The 27782-nt window shown below is 42.9% G+C and overlaps 2 protein-coding genes and 1 gene segment (V, D, J or C); 1 reads left to right on the forward strand and 2 right to left on the reverse strand.

The window, feature by feature from the left end:
- Nucleotides 1–2816: 2816 nt before the first annotated feature.
- LOC120233010 lies at nt 2817–3592 on the forward strand. The segment is given in 2 exon segments: nt 2817–2968; nt 3244–3592. Coding segments are annotated over 2 exon segments (384 nt in total).
- Nucleotides 3593–13294: 9702 nt separating this feature from the next.
- LOC120232993 (serine protease 58-like) lies at nt 13295–19454 on the reverse strand. 2 transcript variants are annotated; one of them, XM_039234045.1, is made up of 6 exons: nt 19392–19454; nt 19048–19134; nt 17032–17170; nt 16550–16806; nt 13647–13786; nt 13295–13529 (listed from the first exon to the last, which is right to left on the reverse strand). In XM_039234045.1, exons 2-6 carry the CDS (start codon nt 19085–19087, stop codon nt 13380–13382), a joined length of 726 nt encoding a protein of 241 aa, XP_039089976.1. In that variant the 5' UTR covers nt 19088–19134; nt 19392–19454; the 3' UTR covers nt 13295–13379. The 2 variants fall into 2 exon arrangements, with proteins under 2 accessions (XP_039089976.1, XP_039089977.1); XM_039234046.1 differs by having other exon boundaries at nt 13382–13529; nt 13694–13786.
- A 5958-nt stretch (nt 19455–25412) lies between these two features.
- LOC120232992 (probable inactive serine protease 58) overlaps nt 25413–27782 on the reverse strand; it is a 12193-nt gene continuing 9823 nt past the window's right edge. For both annotated transcript variants that reach the window (XM_039234044.1, XM_039234043.1), the window contains 2 exons: nt 26129–26265; nt 25413–25717 (listed from right to left, as the gene is read on the reverse strand). In XM_039234044.1, coding sequence (XP_039089975.1) covers nt 25568–25717; nt 26129–26265 — 287 coding nt within the window. In that variant the 3' untranslated portion in view covers nt 25413–25567. The remainder of the gene's footprint in view (nt 25718–26128; nt 26266–27782) is intronic.

Genomic DNA, 27782 nt, shown 5'->3' on the forward strand with positions numbered 1-27782 from the left:
TAAGAGAAGAAAAGCCATTTCCCATGCCTTCTCTGGGAGAGAGGAGGATGCTAGGCAGCCATCTGGAAGGAAGAGGCTTACCTTGGCCCAGGATGGGAGCAGGGCCAAGACCAGAGGAGAAGCCTGGGAGGCAATGACCTTGAGTAGCAGGAATCCAGGGAGGAGATAACAGGAGTATCAGAGACATTCTGATCCCAATCGCATTTGGGGATTAAGACTCAGGACAGGGGTGGCAGGGAGACAGGGCGGCCAGTCCTATAAACCAAGATGGGGCCAGGATCCCTTATCCTGCTATCTGTCTGCGGGCCAGAGTGGCCGCCTCAGGGAGAAAGCTGGGAGCCAGTGCCTGCAGCTCACGATTTCTGTTCCTGGGTTCCTTCTGGCCACCCACTGGGCTTTTCTCTCCCTGTTTACCTGTTCCCCCAGTTAGGGTTTTCTCCCTCTCCCAGCCCCCTTCCCTTCTACCCTCTGCTCCCCCGAGCCGCTCTCTCCCAGAGTAAACTCAGAATGCCGTGCACATGGCTTGCTAGGTGAGGACGTCTCTGAACCGGCAAGCACGTATTTCTGGTATTCACCACGTGTGATTTGGGCACTGCCTTCCAGAGCTTCATCCCTCTCCATCTCTGGAAAGACGAGGTTGGAAATAGGCAGGACAGCAAAAGGCAAAAGGGAACCGGCACACGTTACTGAGAATGCAGGGTGATGGATATTTTCTTTATGATTAGATGGTGCAAATTTGAAATAGTCAGATATAGAAAATGTTAACAGACTTGTTTTATACACAAAATTGTACATAATGAAAATCTGTTTTTTTTTAAATCAGCAACCACACAGTTTTCAAGTCATCAAGCCAACTGAATTACAAACTGTATTATGCTGTCACCACATGACATCATAACTGTTACTCTTTGCCAGAATCATGGGAACCATATTGTTGTAAGTATTTATACTTGAGCAGATTAACAAAATTAGTGAATCTGGGAGGCGCAAAGCCCCAGGATGCCAGGCCACAGCTGTTCTCTGACATGAAGTCTCCAGGGTGACTGGTCTTATCTTGTTCCGGTTGTCTTCTTCATTCATCAAGAGTGTGTGACAACGCAGACACCTCACTGGGGACACCGACGTGAATACAGTGCAGTCCCAGGTCTTGAAATAGTAAACGTCAGTTGCTAGGTTCCTACGTGTCCCCTTCCTTTTGTCTGTAAAATGCTGAGGGGGAAAGGAAGGTAGCTACGGGCCTTTTACACCTAATTTCCCAGATCACTGATTTCCAAACTTTGTGCAAAATGAGGCCTCTTACCACTGTGGGAAAGTTATGAGATCTTGTGACTTTAATCTCAGTTGATGGCTGAGAGAGAAAGAGAGGTAAATGCTGCTATTAATTGTCATATTGGAATTGAATTGACAGTTGGCCGTGGCGGTGACAAGAGTCAATTCTAAGTGCTCAGTCTGTGCCAAACTCTAGTCCAAGAATTTTTCATGTATTAATCTGTTTTCTCCTATGAAATCACTTTCATCACTATCTCCGTCTTACAGAGGGAGGTACTGAGTCCCAAGGCCACACCGCTAGGTAGTGCCGGCACTGTGAGTTGTCAGGAAAATGCAACTGGAAATAAAAGCTCCTCTCGACTCAGAAAAATCTCTCCCCCAAAGTAGGAAAGAAAGCAGTCTTATTACTGAGTAAACCTTAAACCAATGTGAGATACCTCCCAGGTATTATGTTAAGGGATTACAAAGGCAGACAGACATCCTGGCCTTTTATATAGGTAATCAGACACAACCCATTACATAAATGTTCTCGAGATAAGCAATAACCAGTCCTCAACTAAGAGGCCTGGGCAGGACTTTTGTTAACCCCAGGTTCATCTTACAGTCAGTTGGTAACTGGGGGTGTCCATCTGGATTTGCTAATTTGCTTCACCCAAAGGCAAAGTTAACTTGCCACATCTTTAGAACAGGGAATCATTTTGCAACTTGGTGTGAGGCATCTGCTCTAAATTGAGTTAGGCTCATCCTGACGTTTGTATTTCAAGAGATGACAGCAGGTCCTTGAGAAAAACATTTCTGGGTGATTTGCATACATTTCAAAAGAACAGAGGGGCGCCTGGGTGGCTCAATTGGTTAAGTGTCCGACTTTGGCTCAGGTCATGATCCCACGGCTTGTGGGTTCGAGCCCCGCATCAGGCTCAGTGCTGACAGCTCAGAGCCTGGAGTCTGCTTAGGATTCTCTGTCTCCCTCTCTCTCTGCATCTCCCCCGCTCACACTCTTTCTCTCTCGATCTCAAAAATAAATAAACGTTAAAAAAGTTTTCTAAAAAAGAACAGAGAAAGAACTTAAAATTACACGTTTTCTAAGGTAAATGAACAGGAGTTAAGTCTCTTCCCTTATTTTCAACAGGGAAAAATTAGTCTCTTATGTTTAACTTGTAGTTGCCCTCACAGAGGAAAACGCAGGTAATTAGAAATGAGTGCCCACTGTCCACTGGGCCTCTCAAGTATGGGGGAGAGACCTCTTCGCTCAGTCTACCAGCCTGCTTGGCTGCATTGAGATGTTTTCATCCCTTGGGAAGATTTGAGGCCCAGATTCAGAACTACTGTTGTCTGTGTTCAGCATGTCTGGAACACAGTTGAGAGGGTGCAGGGCCAAATACCTTCACTAAGGCCCTCAGTGAATGTGGGGGTGGTGTGTGCATGCCCGTGTGAGGCTGTGGGAATGCAGGAAACAGGAAACTGTGGGGTCTGAACCTCAGTGAGAAAATGAGACAGAATATTGAGTTTCCTGGAAAAGCCACTCCCTTTTGAGTTTTAGGTCTAGAGTGTCAGCTACTAATTGCCACCTCACAGACCCCTGCTCTCCGGCCTGGCTGGCCCCATCCCACTGCCTTGCTGGAGAAAGCCCATGAGGCCAAGGGAATGGTACCGTTTCCCATTCTGTGGGGCTGGGTGCTCATGGCTACCGTGAGAACAGGTCAGACACCAGGCAGAGAAAGCCACTCCATGGGTTGAGGGAGGGAAAGAGGGACCAGTTTGCACCATTTTGCTCCTTCATCCTAGGCCTTCTAAGATCCTGCCAGCATAGCACTCCCACCCCCGGCCGACAAAGTATCCCTTCCGTCTCCAACTGCCATTGCTCATGGGCCCTTCTCTTTGGGATTTTGCTGCAGCCGGTTATTTGGGGAAGCAGGGTGCGGGAGGTTACTGCTACCCTCAGTACCTTTAACCTGGCCCGACTGTGTATTGCAGATGCCTCAGCAAGCCTGGTGGAGCAAAGGCCCAGATGGGCCCTGGTACTTCATGGACAAGCTAAAACCCTGCACTGCATCCTGAGGGATTCCCAGTACCCCTGGATGAGCTGGTACCAACAAGATCTCCAGGGCCAACTGCAGCTGCTGGCCACCCTGCGGAGTCCTGAGGATAAGGAGGTTGTATCCCATCCCGGAGCACATTACCAGGTGACGCGGGTCGATAACACGGAGCTGAGGCTGCATGTCGCCAACGTGACCCAGAGCAGAGCCCTGTACTGCACCTGCAGCAAAGACACAGTGAGACACCCTCCTTGGACGAATGAATAAAAACCATCCCAGATTGGCAACCACAGACCCAACCTCCCCCTGCGCACTGACAGCCCTCCTAAGCCTGCCTCCTCTCCACCCAGATCCTTCCTTCTTGCCTCTTTTCTACAAGCAGACTTTTTTTTCCTGTTTATTTTTTCATTTCTTTATTTATTTTTGAGAGAGGGAGTGTGTGTGAGAAAGAGCATGTGCACGAGCGGGAGCAGGAAAGGGTCAGAGAGGGAGAGAAAGAAAGAGAGGGGGAGAGAGAATTCCAAACAGGCTCCAAGCTGCCAATGCAGAGCCGGACCCAGGGCGCCATCTTGCAAACCATGAGATCCTGACCTGAGCCAACATCAGGAGTCGCACACTTAACCGACTACGCTTAACCGACTGGGCCACCCAGGCACCCTCTACAGACTCTTACTGCTGCTCTCCTATTGCCCTTTTGGTGAACACTCTGCTCGAGGAGCACAGCAATTTAACCACAGGCTCTGAAGGGCTCCACTGCAGACCACTCGGCCACCTGTGAGCTTTGGGAAAGACTTAATCTCCCTCAAACTTGGCTTCTATGCCTATAAAGTACAGACAGTAACTGTACCCAGCTCAGAGCCTGCTGAGGATCGAACAGCACAGTTCTCCACAATATGCCTACATAACAAGCCAATGCATTTTCACACCAGTATCAATGCCCAGAGGGGTGCCACAAAGAAACCGGGAGAAATTCTGGGAGCTCAGGAAGGAGGCAGAATGAGTGTCTCCATATGTAGCCCCTTCACTCACACCCCTAGAATAAAGACCCACTTTTCCAATTAGATCCCCCTTACGCAGTGCTCCCCACCACCTAAACATCTCACACCCCAATCTCCAGCTGATATTTTTAAAAGTTAAATCCTCAGCGAGGTCCTGACCCAGAAAGGACCAGGGTCTGGATCCGCAGCCCTCTGTGAACATTGACTGAAAAGCCATGGCTCAGAACTGAGTTTGCAACCTGAGCAAGGCCATACACGGAGTGAGGGCGGAGCAAGGAGGCTCGGGCCCCAGGCAAATTGACCCAGAACCCGCAGGCAAGTGTGGAGCCTTGAGAGAGGCCCGGATCCAGGGAGCTCAGCAGAGATGGGAGGCTGGAAGGCTGCTGCGCCACTCGGCTTCTAGCTCGGAACATCTCTATCCCAGAGGGTGTGGACCAGAAGAGCAGGTAACTGGGGTGCAAGCTGGGAGAGAATGAGAAGACATATCAAGGGAACCTCGGTCCTGATGGTGGTCTGGGTGGCCGTGAGGCTGAGCTGCTGGCAAAGGCCCTTTCCTCGGCGCTTGTGGAGAGGAAGTTTTGTCCACTAGGGGGCACCATCTGCCCGTAAGTTCTCCATCACCGGCTCAGACTGAGAGTCTGGCAGAGGTCACAGGTGAGTCCTCTCTCGGCCCCTCTCCGGTATTGTGGTGAACACCAGCGCAGCTCTGGAGGCCAAGAACGGTGATGGGGAGCAGGGCTAGAGGCTGGCTCAGGGCACTGGGGACATTTGGGTATCTGTTCCCTGATCCCTCCAAGAAGGGGACCTCTGAGAACTCTCCCACTTCAATTCTTGGTCAGAGGCGGCCAAGAGGCTGTTTTACACCAGGATGGCAGGGCAGAGAGGCCTGGGCCACAGGCTCCTAAGGAAAGCTGAGGTCCTCTGCTGGCAGCTTTTGGAACTACAGCCAAGCCCCTCTGGCTGGAGCTATGAAAGGCACCATGTTCTGACTGATGGGCTCCCTTCAACCTCAGGCCCCGGGAGCTCCCTAGAGACTTCCTAGATGCAGTTCTGTTCACTTGGACCATGAACCAGGCCTTAATACCACTTCCTAGACCCTCGACTCCTTGGTGATTAAACTAGCCCTCCTAGATTGGCAGATGGAAGGGATTCACAGGATGCTTTTTGATTAGATTCTTTTTTTTCTATCCGTTGTTATCCAGATGGTTAATACTGATCTATGTGATGTAGTTTCCTGTCTGCAGTCTGGTGAGAGTGATTTGTCCATGTCCTTACAAAGTATATTTAGCTTCATTTTCTCATTCAATACTTTCAAATGCCCTATTAGGCCAAGTACCACCATTTGTTGCTTTTTATTTTTGCTTTTATTTTGATAGGGAAGTGGATGCTCAATCACTTGCAGGACCTGCCCAGTGTCACGTGGGTAATGGTCGTACAGCCAGGACTCAAGTACAGGAATTTTGAGTCAGATCTGTGACTCTCAACACCTTTGATGCTGCCTTTTTGTGTAATGAATACATTGCTACCGGGACAAGACAGGTGTGATTTGGAAGGCATCTCTAACCCCTTCCAGAAAGGCGGCTCCCATCGTGGTGCAGATGTGGACGGAGAGCACAGAGAAGTCCACACGCGATGTGGCAGCAAGTCAGGTGAGTGTCCTGCAGAACCCCTAAGTACCCTGCAGACTTGCCCTAGGGGTCGGTGGGTCCAGATGGGAATAGACAGTTATGCATAATAAATCTAATTATTTGGAGGGGAAGGTAATATATTTTGTTGGTGTAAATTAAGATTCTGCTCTGTGGTTATCTCCATAGTTTGGGTTAGTTTGAAGCTTATGGAATTCAAGGACGGGCAGGTAAATACAGGCACCTAAGACAGCAGTCTTTGTTCCCCTTTGTCTCAGCCATCTATCTTCTCAATCAGTACAGGCGCAGAGTACCCGCTCCGTTTTCAGTCTTTTACTAGATATGGGGTGGCTTTCAAGAAATACCAGGCGTGTTTCCTCTTTCCCACCTCCAAATTTCACCCCTCTTCTCTTCTTCTTTATTCTCTCATTTAGAAGGTCCCCGGAGAGCAGACAGCATGAGCTCAAAGTTTCACTTGCAGCTCTGAGAAGCAGAGGAAGGAGAATGGGGCTTCTCTGTTATAATTCAGATTCCTGAGTCCCAAACAGAAACATAGCCCATATTTACGGCCCCTATACCATCATTTCAGGGCTCCTGAGCAGGAGAGCAAGGGAGGTCTCCTGTGAAGGCAAGGGCTTAGATACAGGTGGGCTTGGGAAGAGGAAGTTGATAATGGGTTCATAATTATTGGGGCTTTGGGATCCATGCAAGTCCCTTGAGTTTAAGCACACATCCATGAGTTCCCTGGTGAGGGCTTGTTAAGGATAAACTGGAATAAAGTGGAGGTGGAAGTCAATGAATCCTGACACAGATGAGCAGTTAACCAAGCTGAGGAGAAAGTGTGGAATACTAGAAAGCTTAACAAAGTAATGAAATAGTTAGGGTTGTGAATTTAAACTTGTTTTTCTACTTTTGTGGGTTATCTTCATTATGTACAATGAGAGTTTGGGATTTCTGAAACTAGGGAAACATTTCAAAAATGAAGCAACCCTACCTGGCAATTGACTGTCTAAACAATATTACAAGATACTTGTCTTGCAGTTATAGATTTTTACCTCTACCCAAACAAATACAATAATGTTGTAAAACATCATTTTTATATTTTATACCTAAGAGCCTCTCCCATACAGACTGGGGAAGGCACAGGGGCCTGGCACCTGAGGAAAGGGAACATATATTGGTAAATTCTATCAGATTGTTCTTTGGCTCTCTGATATAACCTGATTTACTTATTTATTTTGTCTGTGTGTGTGGACATGAAAATAGTTTCCATCCCAATTGAAGAAAGACAAACACAGATGTAAAGAAATGGTGATGGGGCGACCTGGGTGGCTCAGTCAGTTAAGCATTTGATTAACTAACTCTTGATTTGAGCTCAGGTCATGCTCTCACAGTTTGTGATTTCAAGCCCCACATCAGACCCCATGCTGACAGTGCACAGCCTGCTTGGGATTCTCTCTCTCTCTCTCTCTCTGCCCCTCCCATGCTCTCTCTTTCTCCCCCCACAAAATAAATAAAATAAACTTTTAAAAAATTATATAAGAAAATAGAAATGGTGACATTACCAATTATCCCTTGGCAAAGACTTAAAAGTGGGGTTCTCACTTATTGAGTGCCTACTATGTGCTAAATATTATGTTTCATGCCTTACACAAGTTATCTTATGTACAACTGGTCCCATTTTAGAGATATATTAAGACAAGACAGGTTAAATTACTTAATTCCTTGCTTAAGGAATTAAAAACTAGTAGTTATTGAAGGGACTTTGCTTCAGATTCTGTGTGTCTCTTTCTCTGTCCCTCCTCCACTCATGCTCTGTCTTTCTCTCAAAATAAGTAAATAAACATTTGAACTCAGGATTAAATACTAAATCTTATCCCAAACCCATGCTCTTTCAGGCACACCAAGCCTGAGATCATCCTTTTGGGCATCTAGAAATGAGATAAACTTACGCTGGAGGGGGAGGTGTTGGAAATCAGAGTGGAGGCATAGCAGTCAGAGCAGGGCACCGACAAAGCTGGCAGAATCCAGACCGCGAAGCATATCGAGGGCTGGAGGGAAGTCAGACAGGTGGCCAGTCGAGGGGCAGCAGGGCCAGGAGAACCAGCTAGATGGCAGGAAGCAGCAGCAAGGAGTTGTGACAGCAAGAAGCTGGCCCCAGATGGGCTCCCAGCAAAATCTAGGAAGAGTAAGGCAGAGACCAAGGCTCACAGGAGCTGGGGAATCAGACAAGGTTGTCAAGACAAAGACACCATTAATGGAACTGGGATTAAAAGGTAGAGTGGGGGTACTTCACTGCAGGAACGGGACAGAGTCCCAGTTACTAGATTTGGGCTATTCGGGTAGAGAAGTGTAATGGCAAGTTTGGCTTGGTGATGAGTTACACTTCTCTTAATCAACGATAGTATTGACCCCACATCTTGGGCTGCTGTTGTAGATGAGGTTCTAGAGATCATAGGTGTACCAACTGAATGGCCCAAGGTAGGGATTTGGGGCTACAGAGAGCCAGCCAAAAGCAAGTTTGCATGCATATTTTATAGTTGAAGCAAATCCTACATGCAATTTACTAACATTTAATGATCTCTTAAAAACAAACCACCACTAGCACCAAGTCATAGAAAGAGCAACAGGGGCATTGGTTTGCTTTTAGTCAAAGTAGCTACCAGACACCCCAAAGCGAGATAGTGAAGGTACCTAGTACTAGTTTTCAAAGGGCCTGGGAGCAATGACCTTGGGTTTACTAGACAGTGTCAGCCCCTGGACTGGCTTCTCTAATCCCCATCTTTAACTTCCAATGGGCAACTTGATCCTCCAATTGTTATAGACAATGACTTCAAATCAAGGCTTTCTTCCACCCTGATTCCCTGTTGAACAGAGATCATTTTATGGTTTCTGAAATCCTCCTGTCCTTGAAATGGATACACAAAAGAAGGCTTGCAAATTATAAGAAGTCTTGAAAGGCTCATCAGTACGGTAGCTGGCATTAATTTCTGTGCACAACCATAGGCTCTAGCCGAATCTTCGCCTTGTTTCTGTAAGATCCTGGCCTACTCACTCATATTTAGTTTTGGGGATCATAGCTTTTCAGCCTTGAGAACAGTGGTTATAGGGAGTATCTTCTTACTCAGTGGAACATGCTTCCCAAATCCTAACCTGTTGTTATGATTTGAGGAAACTGATAAATACCCCCCCCCCCATATTTTCCACATAACTTCTGAACAAATGGAGAGACACAAAGGGATAGGGCAGATGGGAAGGGAAATTCCTGGCAAGGTTACTTATAGAGCTGATAGAGAATATGGCTTAGACATATGGCAACATGGAATTCCCAAGGCTGTAACTTAAAATTAGAAAGATGTATCCCACCACTCAGGATCCTGAGTGGCAGGTTCTACCATATTTTCTGCTAAAAACATAAAGTGCAAATATATAAACAAATAATCTTACAGACGCCACATGTTCTCCTTTCTCAGTGGCATTTGTCTCCCGCTAAAGAACCCCTTAGATTTTAGTCTAACTTGTTTCAGGAACATAGGCAAATGTTAAGTTATTAAGTTCATTTGCTCCTCTTACTCTTAAATGGAAACAAATAATGTTATCTGGTGATGGTTTGGGGTCCTGAAGAGGATTCTTTCGAGGGTTCTCCACAAACATGGGATTCCCCAGGAATGAAACTGACAGGAAGCTCTATTTCTTATTTGATTTATGTCACGAAACAAACAAACAAAAAACACCTGACAGATTTGATACTAGTGGACCAATGGGAGTCAGCGTCCTAAAATATGATGGGATCCTCCCTAGGTCACAAACCTGTTAGTTACAGAAACTGAGTCAGTGCCCACCTGGCACCCTAGAAGATGAACCTTGTTCTAACATTGAGAGCCTCCTTTTTAGCCCATAGAAAGAAAGGTGACCTGAGTCTATTTGCTTAGTAACTTGTGCTCTAGGGACAAGAACATAGTTAAATTTTTTGAGATTTTGGTTTTGAATTGATACTAATCTGTGGTGTTTGTGGTGGTAGGGAAGACATAATCAGTGCTATCCTCTGATCAGTATGGGGCTTTTGCAAATTGAGGGATAAGTGGGTGATTTTTTTTTTTTTACCTAAGTCTTCCCTAGAGTAATTCAATGGGGGCTCTGAAACCATCTAGAATTTATTTCCATATTTCCTATGTGCATTGGCAAGGATGGAAGGGGTGCATTTATTTTCTTACAACTGGTAGAATCTCTACAATATCTCTTGGGTCTGTGAAGTGAGGACTTTTGTTGTAGAAAGGGCTAAGAGAAAGTTGATGGGACTGCCCCTTAATAAATCTAAAACGTCAGCACATTGCTGAGATCAGTACTACCAACGCAGACTTGAAATATGCAGGGTGAGAATTCGTGTTATAATCTCATCCATTTCTTCAGGTGGCTAGGTCATAGAGTGATGGGAAATGATAGTGTTTGATTATCACGTGGTAACACCAATTATAGTTGCTGTTCCATATGTAGCCTCCTTACTAGAGCAAATAAATTCAATCCTTCACACCCAGTATGCAATGATCCATCTGGAAAATGTATTTTTGTACACTGCATTGAGAAGCTCAGAATTAATTAGCTTTCATTTGTCAGGGACAACAGTATATTTTTACCTCCATGCTCAGGCAGTCATCATTGCTCTGCCTCTGAACCTGAATATAGTCTTTAAGGAACTTGACAATCTCAAAGGGTACCATGCTGATCTGTTGTATTGATGATACCATGTTGGTAGTATGAGATAACAGGAAGTAGAAAGTTTCCTGGGTGTCTTGAAAAGACAGATATGCAATGGTGGGCAGGTGATATAACCAGTGAAATATTTGCACCTGCTACTGCAGGTGGGTATATGTTGGATTCCTCTGTCGAATTAAACATGTTTTGTACTTGTGCTCCCTGCTATGAAGAATGGCATCTGAAGACCTCTAACTTTTATAAGCAACATCTATCTCATTAGGATAACATGCTCTGAACCATTTAATGAGTGATCTAGAAAGCTGCTAGTTTAGGAAGAGAGTAAGTCAGAAAAGACTTTGCAGCCAGCACAGGTTGAAGTACAATTCACTGTTTCTTAGATTTAAACTCTGTTGGGTCAATGGTGCTAGAAGTATCTTTAGTGCACTGAATGAAGCTTAATGCAAAACTGAATAAGAAGATCAAAATAGAGATCCCAAAACACGGTAGCACATTCTTGCTCCTTTTTCCCTTTGGGGAAGTAGCTTCTGGTTTGCCACTGAGGGCTACTGGAGACTAAATGCCTGACTCCAGATCACCAGTTGGCCATGAAACTTGCTCTAGGTGGGTGACTGTCATTGACTTGGATATGCTCAACAACATTCCATCCCCAACTTACAGTGTAATGGACCAGAGGTAAATTAGGCCCCGAAAATCCAAATAAGGTGCACAAGCAATTGCTCTGGGAAATCTTTCCTTAAGCCACACTATGACCTCCAAGAGATTTCTTCACAAACAGCTCACTGAGGATGGACTTCACTGGTTGACACTGATACTGACTGCACATCTAATGCGAGAATAAAGCCCCTCCGAGGGATGCAGTACCCCTGGCAGCCTCCTTTCATCATGGAGGGAATAGATATAGTCCTTAGTGAAAATGACATAGTCTGTGTTTGGTCTTTCTGTCCCTTGCCACCTTCCCAGCACCACCATCCTTGAATTACCTGAATGCCTTATGTATCCCACAAAAAAAAGGAATGGATTTTCCTTTTTAAAAAATTTTTATTTTATTTATTTCAAGAGAGAGAGGGGGACAGAGAGAGGGAGGAAGAGGGAGAGGGAGAGAGAGAGAGAATATAAGTGGGGGAGGGGCAGAGAGAGAGGGAGAGGGAGAATCCCAAGCAGGCTCCATGCTGTCAGCACAAAGCCTGAGGTGGTGCTTGACCTCATGAACTGTGAGATCATGACCTGAGCCAACATCAGGAGTCAGGCGCTTAACCAACTGAGCCACCCAGGAGCCCCAGAATGTATTTTCCAACCAAGGAAGTCACAATGGTGAGACAGTAGGCTGATGCCCATGGAATTCAGCGACCTTGATGTATGCATTGTCAATCTAGAATCAACTAGCCTTATAAGATACCCGAATAAACTACTTAAATTGTAGCACCATTTTAAGGTGGGAAACATCTCCAGAGGGTGAGGTGCTCTCTTGCAAAAACCATCTGTTTCTCCACAGCTAAAATGTCCGTTAATACCATATCTGAAGGTGACGCTCTCACAATTGCCTTAATAATCCGTACACAAAATGTTGCTTTTCAGCACTGCAAGCTGGGATTTACTCAGTTCGAGGACGAGATTTCCCACTGGTACTCTGCTTCCTGAGAGGAGTTCCCTTGTGCCCTAGCTGGACTGTGAGTTTCCTTCCAACGGCCCACCCATAGTGGCCACAGGCAGAACCCTCTCAAACTCATTTTTGTTTTTGTGCTTTTTTAAAAAATATCTTTTAATATTAATTTATTCTTGAGAGAGAGAGAACATAAGCAGGGGAGGGACATCTAACCCAAAGCAGGCTCCAGGCTCTGAGCTGTCAGCACAGAGCCCAACGTGGGGCTCGAACTCACAGACCGCGAGATCATGGCCTGAGCCAAAGTCGGTCGCTTTACTGACTAAGCCACCCAGGCGGCCCCATTCTTGTGCTTTAAATCCTAGCTAACTATCAATAGAAACTGTCAGGTGGTAACTGGAGCTGCAGGAGTGAAGTGAAAAGACAGGGAGGGAGGAAGGAAACTGCAAGGCTAACAGTTACAGAGAATGGAGTCCGTGCAGCAGCAGGCATAGTAGAGGGGACAAGCATGTATTAGCAAAATCTGGCCCGAACTCCCAGTTACATCTGCCATGTCCTATGCCTCAGTTCACTTTGTTATTAACCTCTCACGACTCAAGTCTCTACCCAGAATTCTGCAAAATGAATGACCAGGGTCTATGCCTGGTGTAGAAAGCCATGTGGGCAAGGAGAAACAGAGTGCAATACCGCCTATAGTCTCCTTCTTAGGAGCCTTTTCCCTCACCTGTACGTCTAATTAGCTCTCTCTTTGTCAGATTTCCCTTTCCCTTTTGGCATGTGTCACTCAACAAAAGCACTCGTTAATTCGGTGCAAGTAGTAGGGATTTGTCCCCCGAAATGGCTGGACGGCCCTATTTTTTTTCATTAGGTCAATGATCTCTTTGTTAGAACACAATCCCACTTGATAAACTTCAACTGCCTAAGGGGTATTGAGTTTGGCATCTTTATCAAATGGGGAAGAAAAAGGCTTATCACGTAAGGCCACAGTCCAGGGGTGTACAAATCACTCACCCTGTTGGGCAGAAGCAAGACAGGCATGGCTGACGCAACCCAGAGCATCTTCTCAAGGTTTAATTGTGAGACTGGACACAGGGACAGGCTCTGTCACGTGATCCAGAATTCCTACCATGGGAGCTCAGTTGTTTTCAATTGTATTTCTAATCCAAGACATGTAGGTAAAGATTTTAGTATAGATGCCAACATCAGCTCTCAAAACACATCCGTCTGCAAAAGTCAATATTCCTTGAAGGACCCCATTGCAGACAGCTGGGGCGGCTGTGACTTCCTACCAGGGGGAGGGGAAAAAAAAGGAAACTAGGGTTATCTTATCTTTCTAGCAAAAAAGAAAAAAAAAAACACAAAAGAAATAAAATGGGCAACTAAGGCATTAAGAGCACACTACCCTGCAGGGCAGCCTCCTTCCTGGCACGATGCCCAAGCACAGCATACCTTCTTGGATCCTGTAGGTTTTATAGGCATCGTGGCACTCATTCATAGAGATTATGGAGATGTTCACATTCTGCAGCGAGTCGGGCTCTTTGGCTGGAAGACAGAGAGACTAAGAGTCAGCAGATAACAAACCTCCCCTTTGCCTTGTCCTCTTTTTCAACATGTTTCTTCTTCTGGCAGAAAGGAAAAGAGATCAAACACTGAGAGAAATCAAAACCGTGGCTCCTGAGACAGCAGGAAATGATCAGATTAACAATTTCTCACGGTAAGAGTGTCTTATCTCTTTATACAAGAGATTAAATTCTTGGAAGTGACATAATTATGAGACATTTCTACAATGAAATGAAACAAATTACTTTAAAGATTTTCTAGAACTTTAAACATTTCAAGAATATCTTTTGACGTGGAATTCTTATTTATTTTATTTTTTGAGCTTTTATGTTTATTATACGTCTCTTAGTTGAAATTCATCACTGACTCCTTTTTAAAATTTTTTGTTGAAATTTATTTGACCTGTAACAATGTGTAAATTTAAGGTGTATAATGTGTTGATTTGATGCATTTATATATTGTGGGGGTTTTTTAAGTTTGTTTATTTTGAGAGAGAGAGAGGGAGAGCAGGGGAGGGGCAGAGAGAGAAGAAGAAGAGAGAGTCCCAAGCAGGCTCTGCGCTGTCAGTGTGGAGCCTAACATGAGCTTGAACTCGCTAACTGTAAGATCATGACCTGAGCCAAAGAGTCAGACGCTTAACCGAGTGAGCCACCCAGGCACCCCGATACACTTATATATGGCAATATAAGATTGCCATCACAGTTAATACCTCTATCATGTCACATAATTATCATTTCTTTTTTGTGGTGGGAATAATGAAGATCTAGTCTCTTAGCAAGTTTGATCATAATATGATATTGCTGCCTCTATTCAATATGCTATGTCTTAGGTCTCTAGGACTTATTTAACTACTTGTTGTAAGTGTGTACCCTGAAACAACATCTTTCTTGTTTTTAGAGTTTGAAGGAATTTAGAGAGCCTAGTTTTTCATTCGTCAGATCAGAAAAACTCAGTATCTGCTAAAAAAATATTTTATAAACCAGATTAAAATAAACTGCATTTTTTAAAATTATGTCATATCTCTTCTTGACCAAGTAACACAATCCAGATGAGTCAAACATACTGCTCACCAGAGAGACATTTACCTATTTTCAAAACTCAATTTGGCTGACTCTCGGAGGTCAAAGAATTTCTACCTGTGTAGAGAACATAATGGTAAGTGAAATAAACCAGACATAGAAAGACAAATACTGTATAATCTCACTTCTGTGTGGAATCTAAAAAAGCCAAACTCACAGAAACAGAGAACAGAATGGTGGTTGCCAGAGGCTGGTGGGTGGAAGATACAGGAGTATGTTGATCAAAGGGTACAAACTTTTAGCTATTATGTGAATAAGTGCTAGAGATTTAATATACAGCATGGTAGCTACAGTTAATAATATTGTACTGTGTCCTTAAAACTTTCTTAGAGAGTAGACCTTAAATACTCCCATCACACACACACGCATACATAAAGTAAGTATGTGAAGTGATGGGGCCATCATTTCCCATTCTATATGTATACCAAAATATGATGCTTAAATATATACAATGTTTATTTTTCAATTGCACCTCAATAAGGCTTGGAAGAAAAGAATTTCTACTTTTTTTGTGTATTCAAGTAAATATACCTCAAGGTCTGAACGTATTTCCCAAAGAACAGTTTAAAAAGGTTGGAGCAACGGCAGCATTGTTAGGATAACTGTATAGCTGCCTCTTAACTCCTATAAAAGGAGAATTGGGGTGGATGGATAGGTATAGTCTGACAAGCTTGGCCAACATAAATCTCCTTTTCATACTATAGTGTGTATAGCATATAGTGAATAGTAGATACAGAAGTAAGCTTACTCATGAGTGAAATTGTACTAATAATTCTTCCTAAAGGTGTATCATAGAACTGTATTTTATATACAAGACCATAGTTCTGTTTTCCTTATAAGCATCCATCCTACTCCCATACTTCACTACTCTCTTGATTAATAGCTACAGACAGTGGATTCAAACTTAGAAAATATTGGGATGGGTTAGTGGGCAGACAGGCTCGAAACTTAGAAGTCAGAAATCTGTCTTAATTTGCTCAAAGTTTTTTCATGGAATCTGAAGTATGTGATGTCGAAGAAAGCTGAGGTAGAAAGTGTAATTCAGTAGGTTTAAATTACATAGAGGATTTCCACTGATACAAATCGTAGCCATTCTTCAATTTTGTAAAGAAACGAGTGGATGTTCAGAATGTCACCATTCAAACAGGTTTCACAAATATTTTCCTCAAGCTTTTAATCATTTTTTGTTGTATCGCAATCTTGCATATAGAACCCCTGCCTGTTTTTGCACGGTATTACATATTTATCTTATGTTTAATACGTTAATATTATTTCGTGACATTTCAAGGCTTTAAGTTTTTGTATTGTCTAATATAGTTTGAAAACATCTGATATAGTTTGTGCCACATTTTGGAGTTCAGAAAATTGATGCCCCAAAAGCAAAGCAACCAACCATCACACGGCAAATGAAGACTAGAATACAAATGTCTTCTTTCCACTGACACCATTTCTATCATGTCTGAAGCAAAGATGGTAGCAGGATACAGTGAGGTAGGAGACTCAAAGGACTCCTCCAGTAAGGTACAGGGAAAGGGAAAAGAGATGAAAAAATGAATTAAGAGGCCAGAAGGAAGCCTCATTGGGAAGAATGGCAGAAGCCAAGAGTAGAGAAGGAACAGAAGCATCTCCTACCCTGAAAGGAGAGTATTATCCTGAGGTCACTCACAGACATCACATAGGTTGTAGGCCCACGTGGAGACCATGCACATGGCTTCTTCAGGGGCAGGTTCTTCAGGCAGGCTGACCAGCTTCACATAGTCATTGAGTTCAATATATTCTCTCAGCTTGATTAGCATCAGGTCATACTCAATAGAAGTGACTGAGAAGTGAGGATGATGAATCATCTTCTCATAGCCAACTACTTGTATACCTTTTTCATCGTAGTTTGATGGATTCGTAACCCCCAATATCACCTGAAGCTTTCTGGAACAATGTAGTTGTTTGAGAAAAGATTTGACAGAGATTACTTATCCATCCTGATGGGCCTTTATTAGCCCCTTCCCACAGACCTCTTTCTCTACCACTGACCATCCCCAGAAGGCCTCCCTAACTCCCACTTAATTGAACAATGACACCAGGCAGGGGTATGGGTTTGTGCCCAACCTGAAAACCCAAAGCATAAAGTGGTGTTGGGGGCTTATTACTTACGGTAAGTTGCAGTGTGCAGCTGTGATCACCCATAAGGGGTGAACCAGAACTCCAGCGCAGGGCAAGTAATCAGATTTCAAGTAGACCAGGTATGGAGGAGTGATACCAGTTAGGTAATCTGGATCAAGAGCCAGGGAAGCTAGAAAGAGAAACATAGACAGGAAGTTCTGAGTGTTTTTCAGGGATCACTGGGAAAAACAAAGTAAAATTACTTAATACGTTTATGTCCCCCCATCCTTCTCTCTAATACCTTTATCTGTAAACTGAATTTGTAAACTGGTTTACTTTGTTCTAAAAACATGAAGAAAATGATACACACATATCAATTTTCCCTCTTATTTCCATAAATATTTTTCAAATTAAAATATAGGTTTTCTAAATACTTTCTGCAATTCAGCGAACATATGTTAAATCAACTCATAGAGAACTTTCTGTTTTTACCTTTTTTGGGAATGCTTTTATCAATCTCATCCCTTTCCTCCCACAACAGTGAAAGGCAAAACAATACAAGTGCCATTTAAATAACAGACCAACTGCTAACAGAATCTGAGGAGGGGGAGATAATTTATTCATTCATCAAGTAAGTACTGGGAACCTATTATGCGCCAGGCTCTGTTTTAGGTGCTTGTTACACATGGGGAATGAAGCAGATAAATATCCCTGCTCTCATACATTCTGATGAGAGGAGACATTCAATAACAGTAAACACAATACATAGGTGAATGATACAGTGTGTTAGATGGTGATTGGTGCTGTGGAAAAAAATAGTAGAACAAGGAAAGAGGAAAAGGTGGTACTGGAATGTGCATGTGTGTGGCGGCGCCTTATGCAATATTACATAGTGGTCAGGGTTGATGGGCCTGTGGATGGCGTGAGTGGTGATCAATGGGATGAAGATGAGAGAGTTAGATCATCAGGTATCTGGGTCATTGGGGCTCCAGGGGGAGGAAACAGCTGGAGCAAGTATCTAAAAGCTTGTTAAGGAGCATCATAGAATCTGGTGGGGCTGACATGGAAGGCGAGGGGGAGAAGAGCAGGAAGGCACAGAGATTAAAACAGTGACGTTGTGGGGCGCCTGAGTGTCTCAGTTGGTTGAGTGTCTGACTTTGGCTCAGGTCATGATCTCACGGGTTAGGAGTTCAAGCCCCAAGTCAAGCTCTGTGCTGACAGTTCAGAGCCTGTAGCCTGCTTTGGATTCTGTGTCCCCTTCTCTCTCTGCCCCTCCCCCACTCAAATCTGTCTCTCAAAAATGAATAAATGTAAAAAAAACTAAAAATTAAAAAAATAAAACAGTGACGTTATTAGAACATGGACTTTGTTCTGAAGGAATGTTGAGCCACATCAGGGTTTTGTGTAAGATAGTGATAGTTATTTCCTCGTGGATAAGTGTTGAGTGCAAGAGTAGAAAACAGAGAGATCTGTTAGGAGAATAATGTGATAATTCAAGAAGGAGATTATGGCTTGGCCATCGTGAGCAGTAGAAGTGATGAGATGTGATTGGATTTGGGATATTTTTAGAAGACAGAGCCAACAAAAATTTTCCAAACAGATTGAATGTGGGGTATGAGAGAAAGAGCTTTTAAGCATACCTCCAAGGTTTTTGCCTGAGTAACTAGAACTTGCCAGGACAATGCCAAATACCTTCTAATGCTTTGCTGTGCCCATTAGTTGGACCTCTGCTTTCAACCCCTACCTCCGTTTCTCATTCTTCCCTGTGCACATTGGTCCTGTTCTAGACAGGCCCAGGGTTAGGCCAGTCTTCCTTGGGAGCAGGTCTGGTATTGGGGTGTCACCATCCATGTCTCCCCAAAAAGCATACAAGCAATCAAGCTGAGATGAGGCACACGGGCAGCGTGTGGTTTCCAACCAGTGCCCGGTTGGAAAGCTGGTGGGGACAGTAGTGGTGGTGAGGGAGAGAGAATCTGTTCTACACTTGTAGTCTGGCGCAGTACCTTCTATCTTTATCTATCTTTCTTGATTCCTCCCGGATTTCTCACTGGCAAGTCTTGAACTCACCACTCAGGTTCAAGAGAGTCCAGAAGAGGATAAACTTCATATTGATGTTAAAAGCCTTTTCAAAGGATGAGCTTCAGCCCAGGGTCTCTGGAAAGGATGGAGAAGAGGGGCAGAAAAGGACTCAGTAAGATATAGCAAGAAGGGGTTCTAAGAATTCAAATGTGTCATCTGAATTCTTGCAATGACAGGATTTAGCTCCAGAAGAGGTGTCCACCAGTCAGAGTAAGGGGTGGTGTCAGGTATCAGAAAGATATGAACAGAGATCAGGTGATGTGGTCCCTGACACAGAAGAGAATGGGTATGAAATACAGCATTTTTGTTTTCCTTTTCAGGGGGAAACATACCTAATCTGAGAGATGTCAGGGCTCACAGTCTTTCCATAGCCCCTCCTCTCTGCTCTGGCCTTTGTGAGGCTCTGCAATCATGGCCCTCTCCAAACTATACTCAGGACAGTGGCTCCTCCCCTCTGTGTGATGCTAACCCCTGGTTGTGTGACACAGACATTTGTCTCCACTGGCCATAACCCAGCCCCCTGGTGCTGGCCTGACCCCTGTGCCTGACACTGAACTCCTCCTTGAAATATATCAGCTTTTCCTTTCAGGTCACTGCTCATCCACTCATTTATTCACCCAGCCAGCCATTTTTTTATGTGTCTGACTCATGCGAGGCTCTGTGCTCACTGCAGAGGATGCCTAAATGTGAAAACACTGCTCCGCCTTCAAAGAGCTTATACAAGAGTGGGAGTGATAGGTACATAGACAGGCAATTACAAAACAAAGTATTCAGAGCTCAAACTCTACCTATACCACCATGTAGGTGGAAATACTTGCAAAACACATAATCTGTTAAATGATTTGTATCCAAAGTATGTAAGAACATTTTTTGAAATGAAAACAGACAACCCAATTAAAAAGCGGGCTAAATATCTAAACAGATACCTTACCAAATGCATTCATCTGGTCAGGCTGCCATAACAAAACACCACAGACTGGGTGGCTTAATAAACAGACATTTGTTTTCTCACAATTCTGGAGGCTAGAAGTCCATGATCAAGGTGCCAGCAAATTCATTTCTGGTGAGAGCTCTCTTCCTGTCTTGTAGATGGCCACTTCTCACTGTGTCCTCATGTGACATTTCCTCTGTATTTATGTGTTCAGAGAAAGAGAGCCCACTCTCTCGTGTTTTTTTTTTTTTTTTTTTTTTTTTATAAGGACACTAATCCAGGCACCTGGGCGGCTCAGGTCATGATCTCATGGTTTGTGGGTTTGAGCCCTGCATTGGGCTCTGTGCTGCCAGCTCAGAGCCTGGAACCTGCTTCAGATTCTGTGCCTCCCTCTCTCTCTGCCCCTCCCCTGCTCATGCTCTGTCCCTCTCTGTGTCTCAAAAATAAATAAACGTTGAAAAAAATAAATTAAAAAAATAAAAAATAGGGACACTAATCCTACAGAACAGTGCCTCACTCTTATGACCTCATTTCACCTAAATCACCTCCCTCTGGAACCTGCTTCCAAATACTGTCACTTTGGAGTTAAGGCTTCAACATTTGAATTTTGGGAGGATGCAGTTCAGCCCATAACAACAAAGATGATACACAGATGGCAAATAGCATATGGAAAGTTTCTCAACATACATTAGGGAATTACGAACTAAAGCAACAATGAGATATCATTATGCGCCTGATAGAAAGGCTAAAGTTTAAAACAGAACACCAAATGCTGCCAAGGATGTGAAACAACAAGAATGTTTATTTATTGCTGGTGGAATACAAAATGTACAGTCACTTTGGCAGACAGTTCGGTGGCTTCACACAAACTCAACATAATCTTACCACACGATCCGCCAGTCACACTCTTGGGTATTACCTGAATGAGTTGAAAACTTATGTCCACAAAATCTTACACATGAATGATTAAGCAGCTTTAGTCACAATTGCCAAACCTTGGAACCGACCAAGATGTCCTTAATTAAGTAAAAATGGGTGAATAAAGTGTGGTACGTCTGCCCTGGAATATAATTTACTGATTTAAAAAAAATGAGTTACCAAGTGATAAAAGACATGGGGAATCCTTAAATGCTTATTACTGAGTGATAGAAGCCAGTGTAAAAATACTATGTATTTTGAAAAAAGCAACCTATAGAGAAAGTAAAAAGATGAGTGGTTGTCAGAATTTGAGGAGAAGGGGAGAAGGATGACAGGTAGAGCACAAGGCATTTTCAGGGCAGTGAAATTATTCTATATGATACTCTAATTGTAGATACATGACATTATGGGTTTGTCCAAACACTTAGTACTAGATAACATAAAAAGCAAGCCCTAATATAAACTATGGACTTTAGTTACTAATAATGTGTCAATATTGGTTCAACAGCTGTAACAAATATACCACACCAATGAGAGAAGTTAATTTAAGAAATAGATTGCTCAATGGTAGAATCCAGGTAACGGGTATACAGGTACACACTGTGAAATTCTTTCAGCCTTGTTGTATGTTTAAAAATCTTCGTAATAACATGTAGGAGACTTTTAAGTCCTAATTTAAATTCCACTTAGTTAACATACAGCATAATGTTAGTTCCAGGTGTATAATACAGCGATCCAACACTTCCATACCCCCCCCCACCCCCCGCCCGGTGCTCATCACAAATGCCCTCCTTCATCTCAAGCATCTAATTTACCCATCCTTCTACCCACCTCCCCTCTGGTAATCATCAGTTTGTTCTCTATAGATAAAGAGTCTGTTTCTTGCTTTGCCTTGTTCTATTTCCTGTTTTTCCTATGCTCATTTGTTTTGTTTCTTAATGGGGGTTGAGGTACTGCCTTAGAACACAGGATTATAGATACTTACTTCTTCTGCCTACCGTGTTATAAGGAAGGAGTATCCAAAAATTTACAGTTTACCTGGGTCTTGGAGAAGATAAGGAGCTTGTCTCACATAAAAAGAAGAGAAAAATAATTCAAAAAGAGGGGAGACTTCTGCAAAGGCAGGGATATACGTAGCAACATGGTGTGTTTGTGAGGCAGCGACCATGTATTACACTGCAAGTGTTAAGAACTAGGCAGAGAGATAAATAGGAATTCTATAATGAAAAGCTTTATTGTATAAGCCTTGCATATGTAAGGCTTGTGTAAGTCTTTATTGGGTAGGAGATAAGGACCCAATAAATTTATTATTTGATGAAATTCTATTGAATATTTGGGACAGACTTTAAGCTCAATGTTCATGCCCTGCATAATCCCTAATGTCCTCTCCTTAGGTGTGGGACCTGTGGTTTGCTTCTAACTCATAGAATATGGCAAAAATTATGGGATGTTATTCTAATAATTATGTTAATACATAACATTAATATTGTGTGTGTGTGTGTGTGTGTGTGTGTGTGTACACACATACACATCTGCCTGACTAGCATGCACAAGAGAGATTTTTCCCACTGGCTTGGGGATGTAAGCAGCCACTCTGAGGAAGATGAAGTGTTAAAGAACTAGGTTTGGATGCCCTTTCTGCACAAAGGATTGCATGGATTCCCTCAAGGACCTGAGGGCAGCTTTCAGCTGACAGCCCACAAAAGGTGAGGGATCCTGTATCACACAACCAGAAGGAAATTAATTCTACCAACAACTTAAATAAGCATAGAAGTAAATTCTTACCTTAGAGCCTTACTAGACCCTAAAGGGAGGACTCAGCTAAGTCATGCTTGCACTCTTGATTTGCAGAAACTATGAAAAAATAATTGTTTCAAGCTGTTCAGTTTGTGGCAACATTTTTATGCAGCAATAGAAAACCAATACAAATGTATACTGTGTGCTGGTACTTTATTAGATATTATTGATTTAGTGGTAAGTGAAATGGGAATCTTGCCATCACGGATGATGAAGGCTAATAGGGAAGATAGATGTAACAAGATTTGCCATCGTGGATGTCCCAATGAGGGGAAGAAAGGGATGTAGAAAAACACATAGCAGGGACCGTAATGTAAAGGTTCTTCTAAGAAGACCTCTTTGAGGAAGTGGTGTTTGGTGCTTAAAGGATGAGTAGAAGTTAGTCAAATGAATAGAAGGGAGAAAAGTCTCTGGAGAGACATATGAGGACTCAAAAGAGAAGAGCATACACAGAAGAGTGTGAAGAGAGACCCAGAAGAATCCCACAGAATAGACCCTTCAGGAATTGTCAAGTAGGCACTGCCTGCAAAGATGACCCAGGAGGTAAACAGAGAGCAGATCAAGGGAGCACATCCTTGAGCTCCATATTTTAGATGGAACAGGCTTTATCTTGCTTCAATGGTGACAGAAAGAAGTCAATAGATAGGGGAAGGGGAAAAATATAAAGAAGTAGAGATAATACAGCACATCCATGAGGAAGTCAGGGGAGATGTGGTCCATATCACAGGTGGATCTAGAATCCATAGATAATAGGATCTCCCTTCCAGGAAGGATGGAAAAGAATGAGGAAGGAAAGCACTAAGTATGTCTGCAGGGTGGGAGGTGGGGGGTTGAGTGAAGTTATCGATGATGGCTTCAGCCTCCCTGTACTCCCACACAAGAGGTCACCCATGAAGATGAAGCACTGAAGACAAGAGCAGAGAGGCGAATGCTTGAGGTGGCCATTATGGGGAATTGTACAGACAGTGACATGGGAAACACAAGATTGCCAGTATGTGTTGAAGACATGATTTACTCAAATACTCAGATGAGCATTTTATTAAAAACTCTGGGACAATATAAATGTGATTCAATAAAAGGGGCAGGGGGCTTTGGGCAGTGACTCAGAGATGGGAAGCAGTGAGAAACTAAGAATGAGGCTACTAGAGAAGACAGGCAAACAGGGGCTTGCAGTCTGGATGACCAAGGATTACAAGGAAAAGAAGCATCATGGAATTAAATGGCCTCAGCATCCAAATTTGAGAATTCGATTTTTGTTTATGTGTCAGGATAAGCTATGGTCTTACTTGTAACCCAGCTTTCTTTGCCTTTTTTTTTTTTTTTTTTTTTTTTTTTTTTTTTTTTTTTTTTTTTTTTTTTTTTTTTTTTTTTTTTTTTTTGCTTTCTCACCTAGTAAGCAAAGGTGAAGATGAAGAGCATAGAACCATCCCTCCTCTGCAATCTCTACAGATGAATGCATCTGCCACCTCTCTCACGGCATGGAACACCAAACTCCTGTCCTTGCAGTCTTTTCTGTCTGTGGCATTATTCTCTCTCCTCACCTCACTGACCCTCTCTGTTCCTCTCCCTCTTACCCTTTTTAGCGGATGACCTCATATCACACTGTCTCTCCCCTCTGTGTAACACCATGACCTCTCACTCTGGACTCTACTTTAGGGTCACTTGGAATCCTCTCAAGTCTATAGTTTTAGGTGTCTTGGTCAATAGGTCTAGGACACTATACATCTCCCCACTATATCCCAGTGTGACGGAAGGGTGGAACATCTCTCAGAGCTCTTCCCAGGAGCACAGAGCTCTGCTGAAGTCTGCAGCTACTACCCATAAACAGACAACTTCCCTGTTGAATTTGCCTAGACATCTGAGATCCAGATCTTTGTCTCCACTGTCTGCTAGAAATGACCATCTCTATGTCCTTCAGGGATCTCAAATATAACGTGACCCATCCCTCCTACTCATGACCATGCTACTGATTCTTTACACATGAAAACATTTCTTCTCTTCCTATTATCTTTGTGAACCACCACCTACCCAGTTGCCTAAGTCAGAAACCAGGACATTATTCCAGACACTTCCCTTTCTCTTTCTACTCACAGTCAATACATGTAAACTATATAGATTCTGCTTCTTTACTATATCCCAATTCAGAAATTTGATGATGCTTTCTCTACCATGGAGCTTTTAATGACACCCCCTCTGATTCCAACAAGATAAAAATCTAAATTCATTCACCAAACAGGTCAGACCTTTCACTAGCTACCCGTTGGTTGCCTCTAAATAAGAATCTTTTATCACATCCCGTATCCTCCTCTACAACTTATTTTCTACCCTTTGGTATTACTTATCTACCTATATTTTCCAGAATATGCCACATTATTATGCTTTTCTGACTTTTACTTAAGTATCCCTCAGGTTTATAACATTCTCCCCTAATTTGTTTATTTGGTGAAACCTTCCTTGGCTCTGACACCCAGAATGGCTATCTCTATGCTCTCATGAAACTTCTTGCTTATCTCCATTGTAACAATAGTCATCAGGTAGAATAATCAGCTGCTTGATGTACATTATATTCACTCTTGTATCCCTAGCATATACAGTGCCTACTAAATTCCTGATAACTCCGTCATTTTTGAATGAATGAACAAATGGTGGGGACATTGCTACATTTCTCATCATGCTTACAGTTTACACATAAAGAGATCAGGGATCACAGCATGAGTTCTTAGTGTCTTTTTTTTTTTTTTTTTTTTTTTTACTGAATGTTTTCTATTTGAACTCTGTTCAAGAACAAGAAAGATGAAGAGCTGTGAATTCAGTGTAGAAATTATGAAGATGCTGCACTGAGGATGGAAGAATGGAGGAGCCTCAGGAGTTATTTATGATTTTCAAGATCCATCTTGCATGGTGATAAACTTCTGTGAAGAACCCTTCACTTCCCAGGGTGACACTTCCTTTGGCCCAGGACAAGATTCCATGCAACCTCCCACCACAGATGGCTGGAGCGGCGGAAACTTCCTGCCAGAGAGAAGGAATAGGAGGTCATTGTTGCTTTGCCCTCATGGAACAAGAAGAAATCCCAAGAGGTGGCACATTATAGTTGCAAAGGCATCTAAAAGACTAGTCTCATTTTTTCTTGAAAGATAACAATCCTTTCTTCACATCCACCTAGATCTCACTGCTCTTGGTTCAAGCTTGAACCCAAGCTGAATGGAAGAAGGAAGAGAAAGGACAAATGGTTCTACCCAGAGTCCTTCCCACTGTAAAATGAAGGAAGGGGAATTAATGACAAACCCAAAGTCTCGGGGCGGCAGGGGTGGGGGGGATGGCGAGAGAAGAGGGACTCCAGGCCTTTTGGATGAGTACCATGTGATTCTCCTCAAACACCTCCATAGACCCCTCGCTATCTTTCTGTCTGAAGAAAGTTACCTTAGTTTTAGATAAGATGTTTAAAGGTTGTCCCACACACATGATGCCTGCTGCCGTTATTTGTCCTACCATATTCTGGCAGTCATTGAGAGGAAGAGAATATTGGTTTATCCAAGTCAGGATGTCAGGGTCACTCACTGTGGGGAAAAAGAAGACAGATAAAATCTACAACCACTCTGCTTATTTACACACATTCTCGACCCCTCTTTTGAGAAATCCTTCTTAGAGGTTCTCATTCAGTATCTGTATCAGATCAATCGATTCAGAGCATGATGTCGTCCTCACATCAGATATCAGATCTGTAGCTCTCTCTCTACTTGCCTAATTTAGAAACCTTTGAAAACCCATGAGATTATAGGTGACCATAAAAACAGACAGACACAAAGCCATTGTCCCTAAGAAACTTTTATTTTTGGCACCAACTTTTTTACATTTAATCATATAGGAAAGAAACTATTTTTAATGTGTCTGAAGCTGTTTTTGAATGAAATGGATTGTTTATAAATGGACTGTAAGCGTAGGAAGTCATGGTGCTCATTCTCCCTCATGGCGATTGTTACTCTACTGTTAACCTTAGGATGCAAGGATTCTAACCACGGTATTAATTCTAATTTCTGGTAGGTAGAGTGACAAGGAGGAACAAAACAAACAAACAAAAAAACTGACTAGAGATTGCTCAAACTAAGCCTAGTGTTACATATGAAGCAGGATTTTTCTGATAGTGCTTCCAACCTAATGTCCTGAAACAGAAAGTGTTGGGTCAGAAAAGAGAGAGCAGAGTTACGTTCAGTTTTAAGTGTTTATGGGAATTGAATCGAAATGCATAGAATAATCTAGATGAAAGTACTTGAAAGTACTTGAAAAAAATGAACTCCTAACAAATATTTGAAGCCTTGCACCAAAAAGCTTACAGAATTAGTCACTGTGATTCTGACATCCAGAACCTATGCGATAAAAAGTTCATATGATTTTATTTTGTTTACAAATGATATGTAATAAATTATTTTTCAATTACTTTGAATACAACTTGTAAAGTCATAGATCAAAATCATAAACTTCAATTTCTTTAGAAACAGTATTCACTTAGATTCCCAGGAATGCTGCTTCTGAGTTAAAAATGAAGAATGAACTTAACGGAGGACATGGGAGAGAAGAAGGGGGGAAATAGTTGGGGAGAGGGAGGGAGGCAAACCATGAGAGACTCTTGAATGCCGAGAACAAACTGAGGGCTGATGGGGGTGGAGGGAGTGGAAGGGGGGTGATGGGCATGGAGGAGGGCACTTGTGGGGATGAGCATTGGGTGTTATATGGAAACCAACTTAACAATAAACTAAAAATAAATAAATAAAAATAAAAATGAAGTTGTCAAACACAGAATATCAAAGCTCCCACTTTTTATTTGTTTTCACAGGACAGAGAGAGTGTTCTGTGGCCATCTGCCCAGGGTTTAAACTTGATTAATGTCATGACAGTTTGTCTCAGTGAACACAGTTTCATCAAGCTGCTCAATCAATGTCACTTTTTAAAGTCAGTCAATCAGACCGCCTGCAATAAACCTGCCTCCAAGTGCCAAGCTGTGAACAACAATCTCTCCCAACAACTATGCCTCTACAGACACCAACCCCTTTGAGCTTCGTTTTTTTTTTTCTTTCAT

Source organism: Hyaena hyaena, unplaced genomic scaffold (genome assembly GCF_003009895.1).
Source record: "Hyaena hyaena isolate Hyena2069 unplaced genomic scaffold, ASM300989v1 scaffold_82, whole genome shotgun sequence".
NCBI lineage: Eukaryota > Metazoa > Chordata > Mammalia > Carnivora > Hyaenidae > Hyaena > Hyaena hyaena.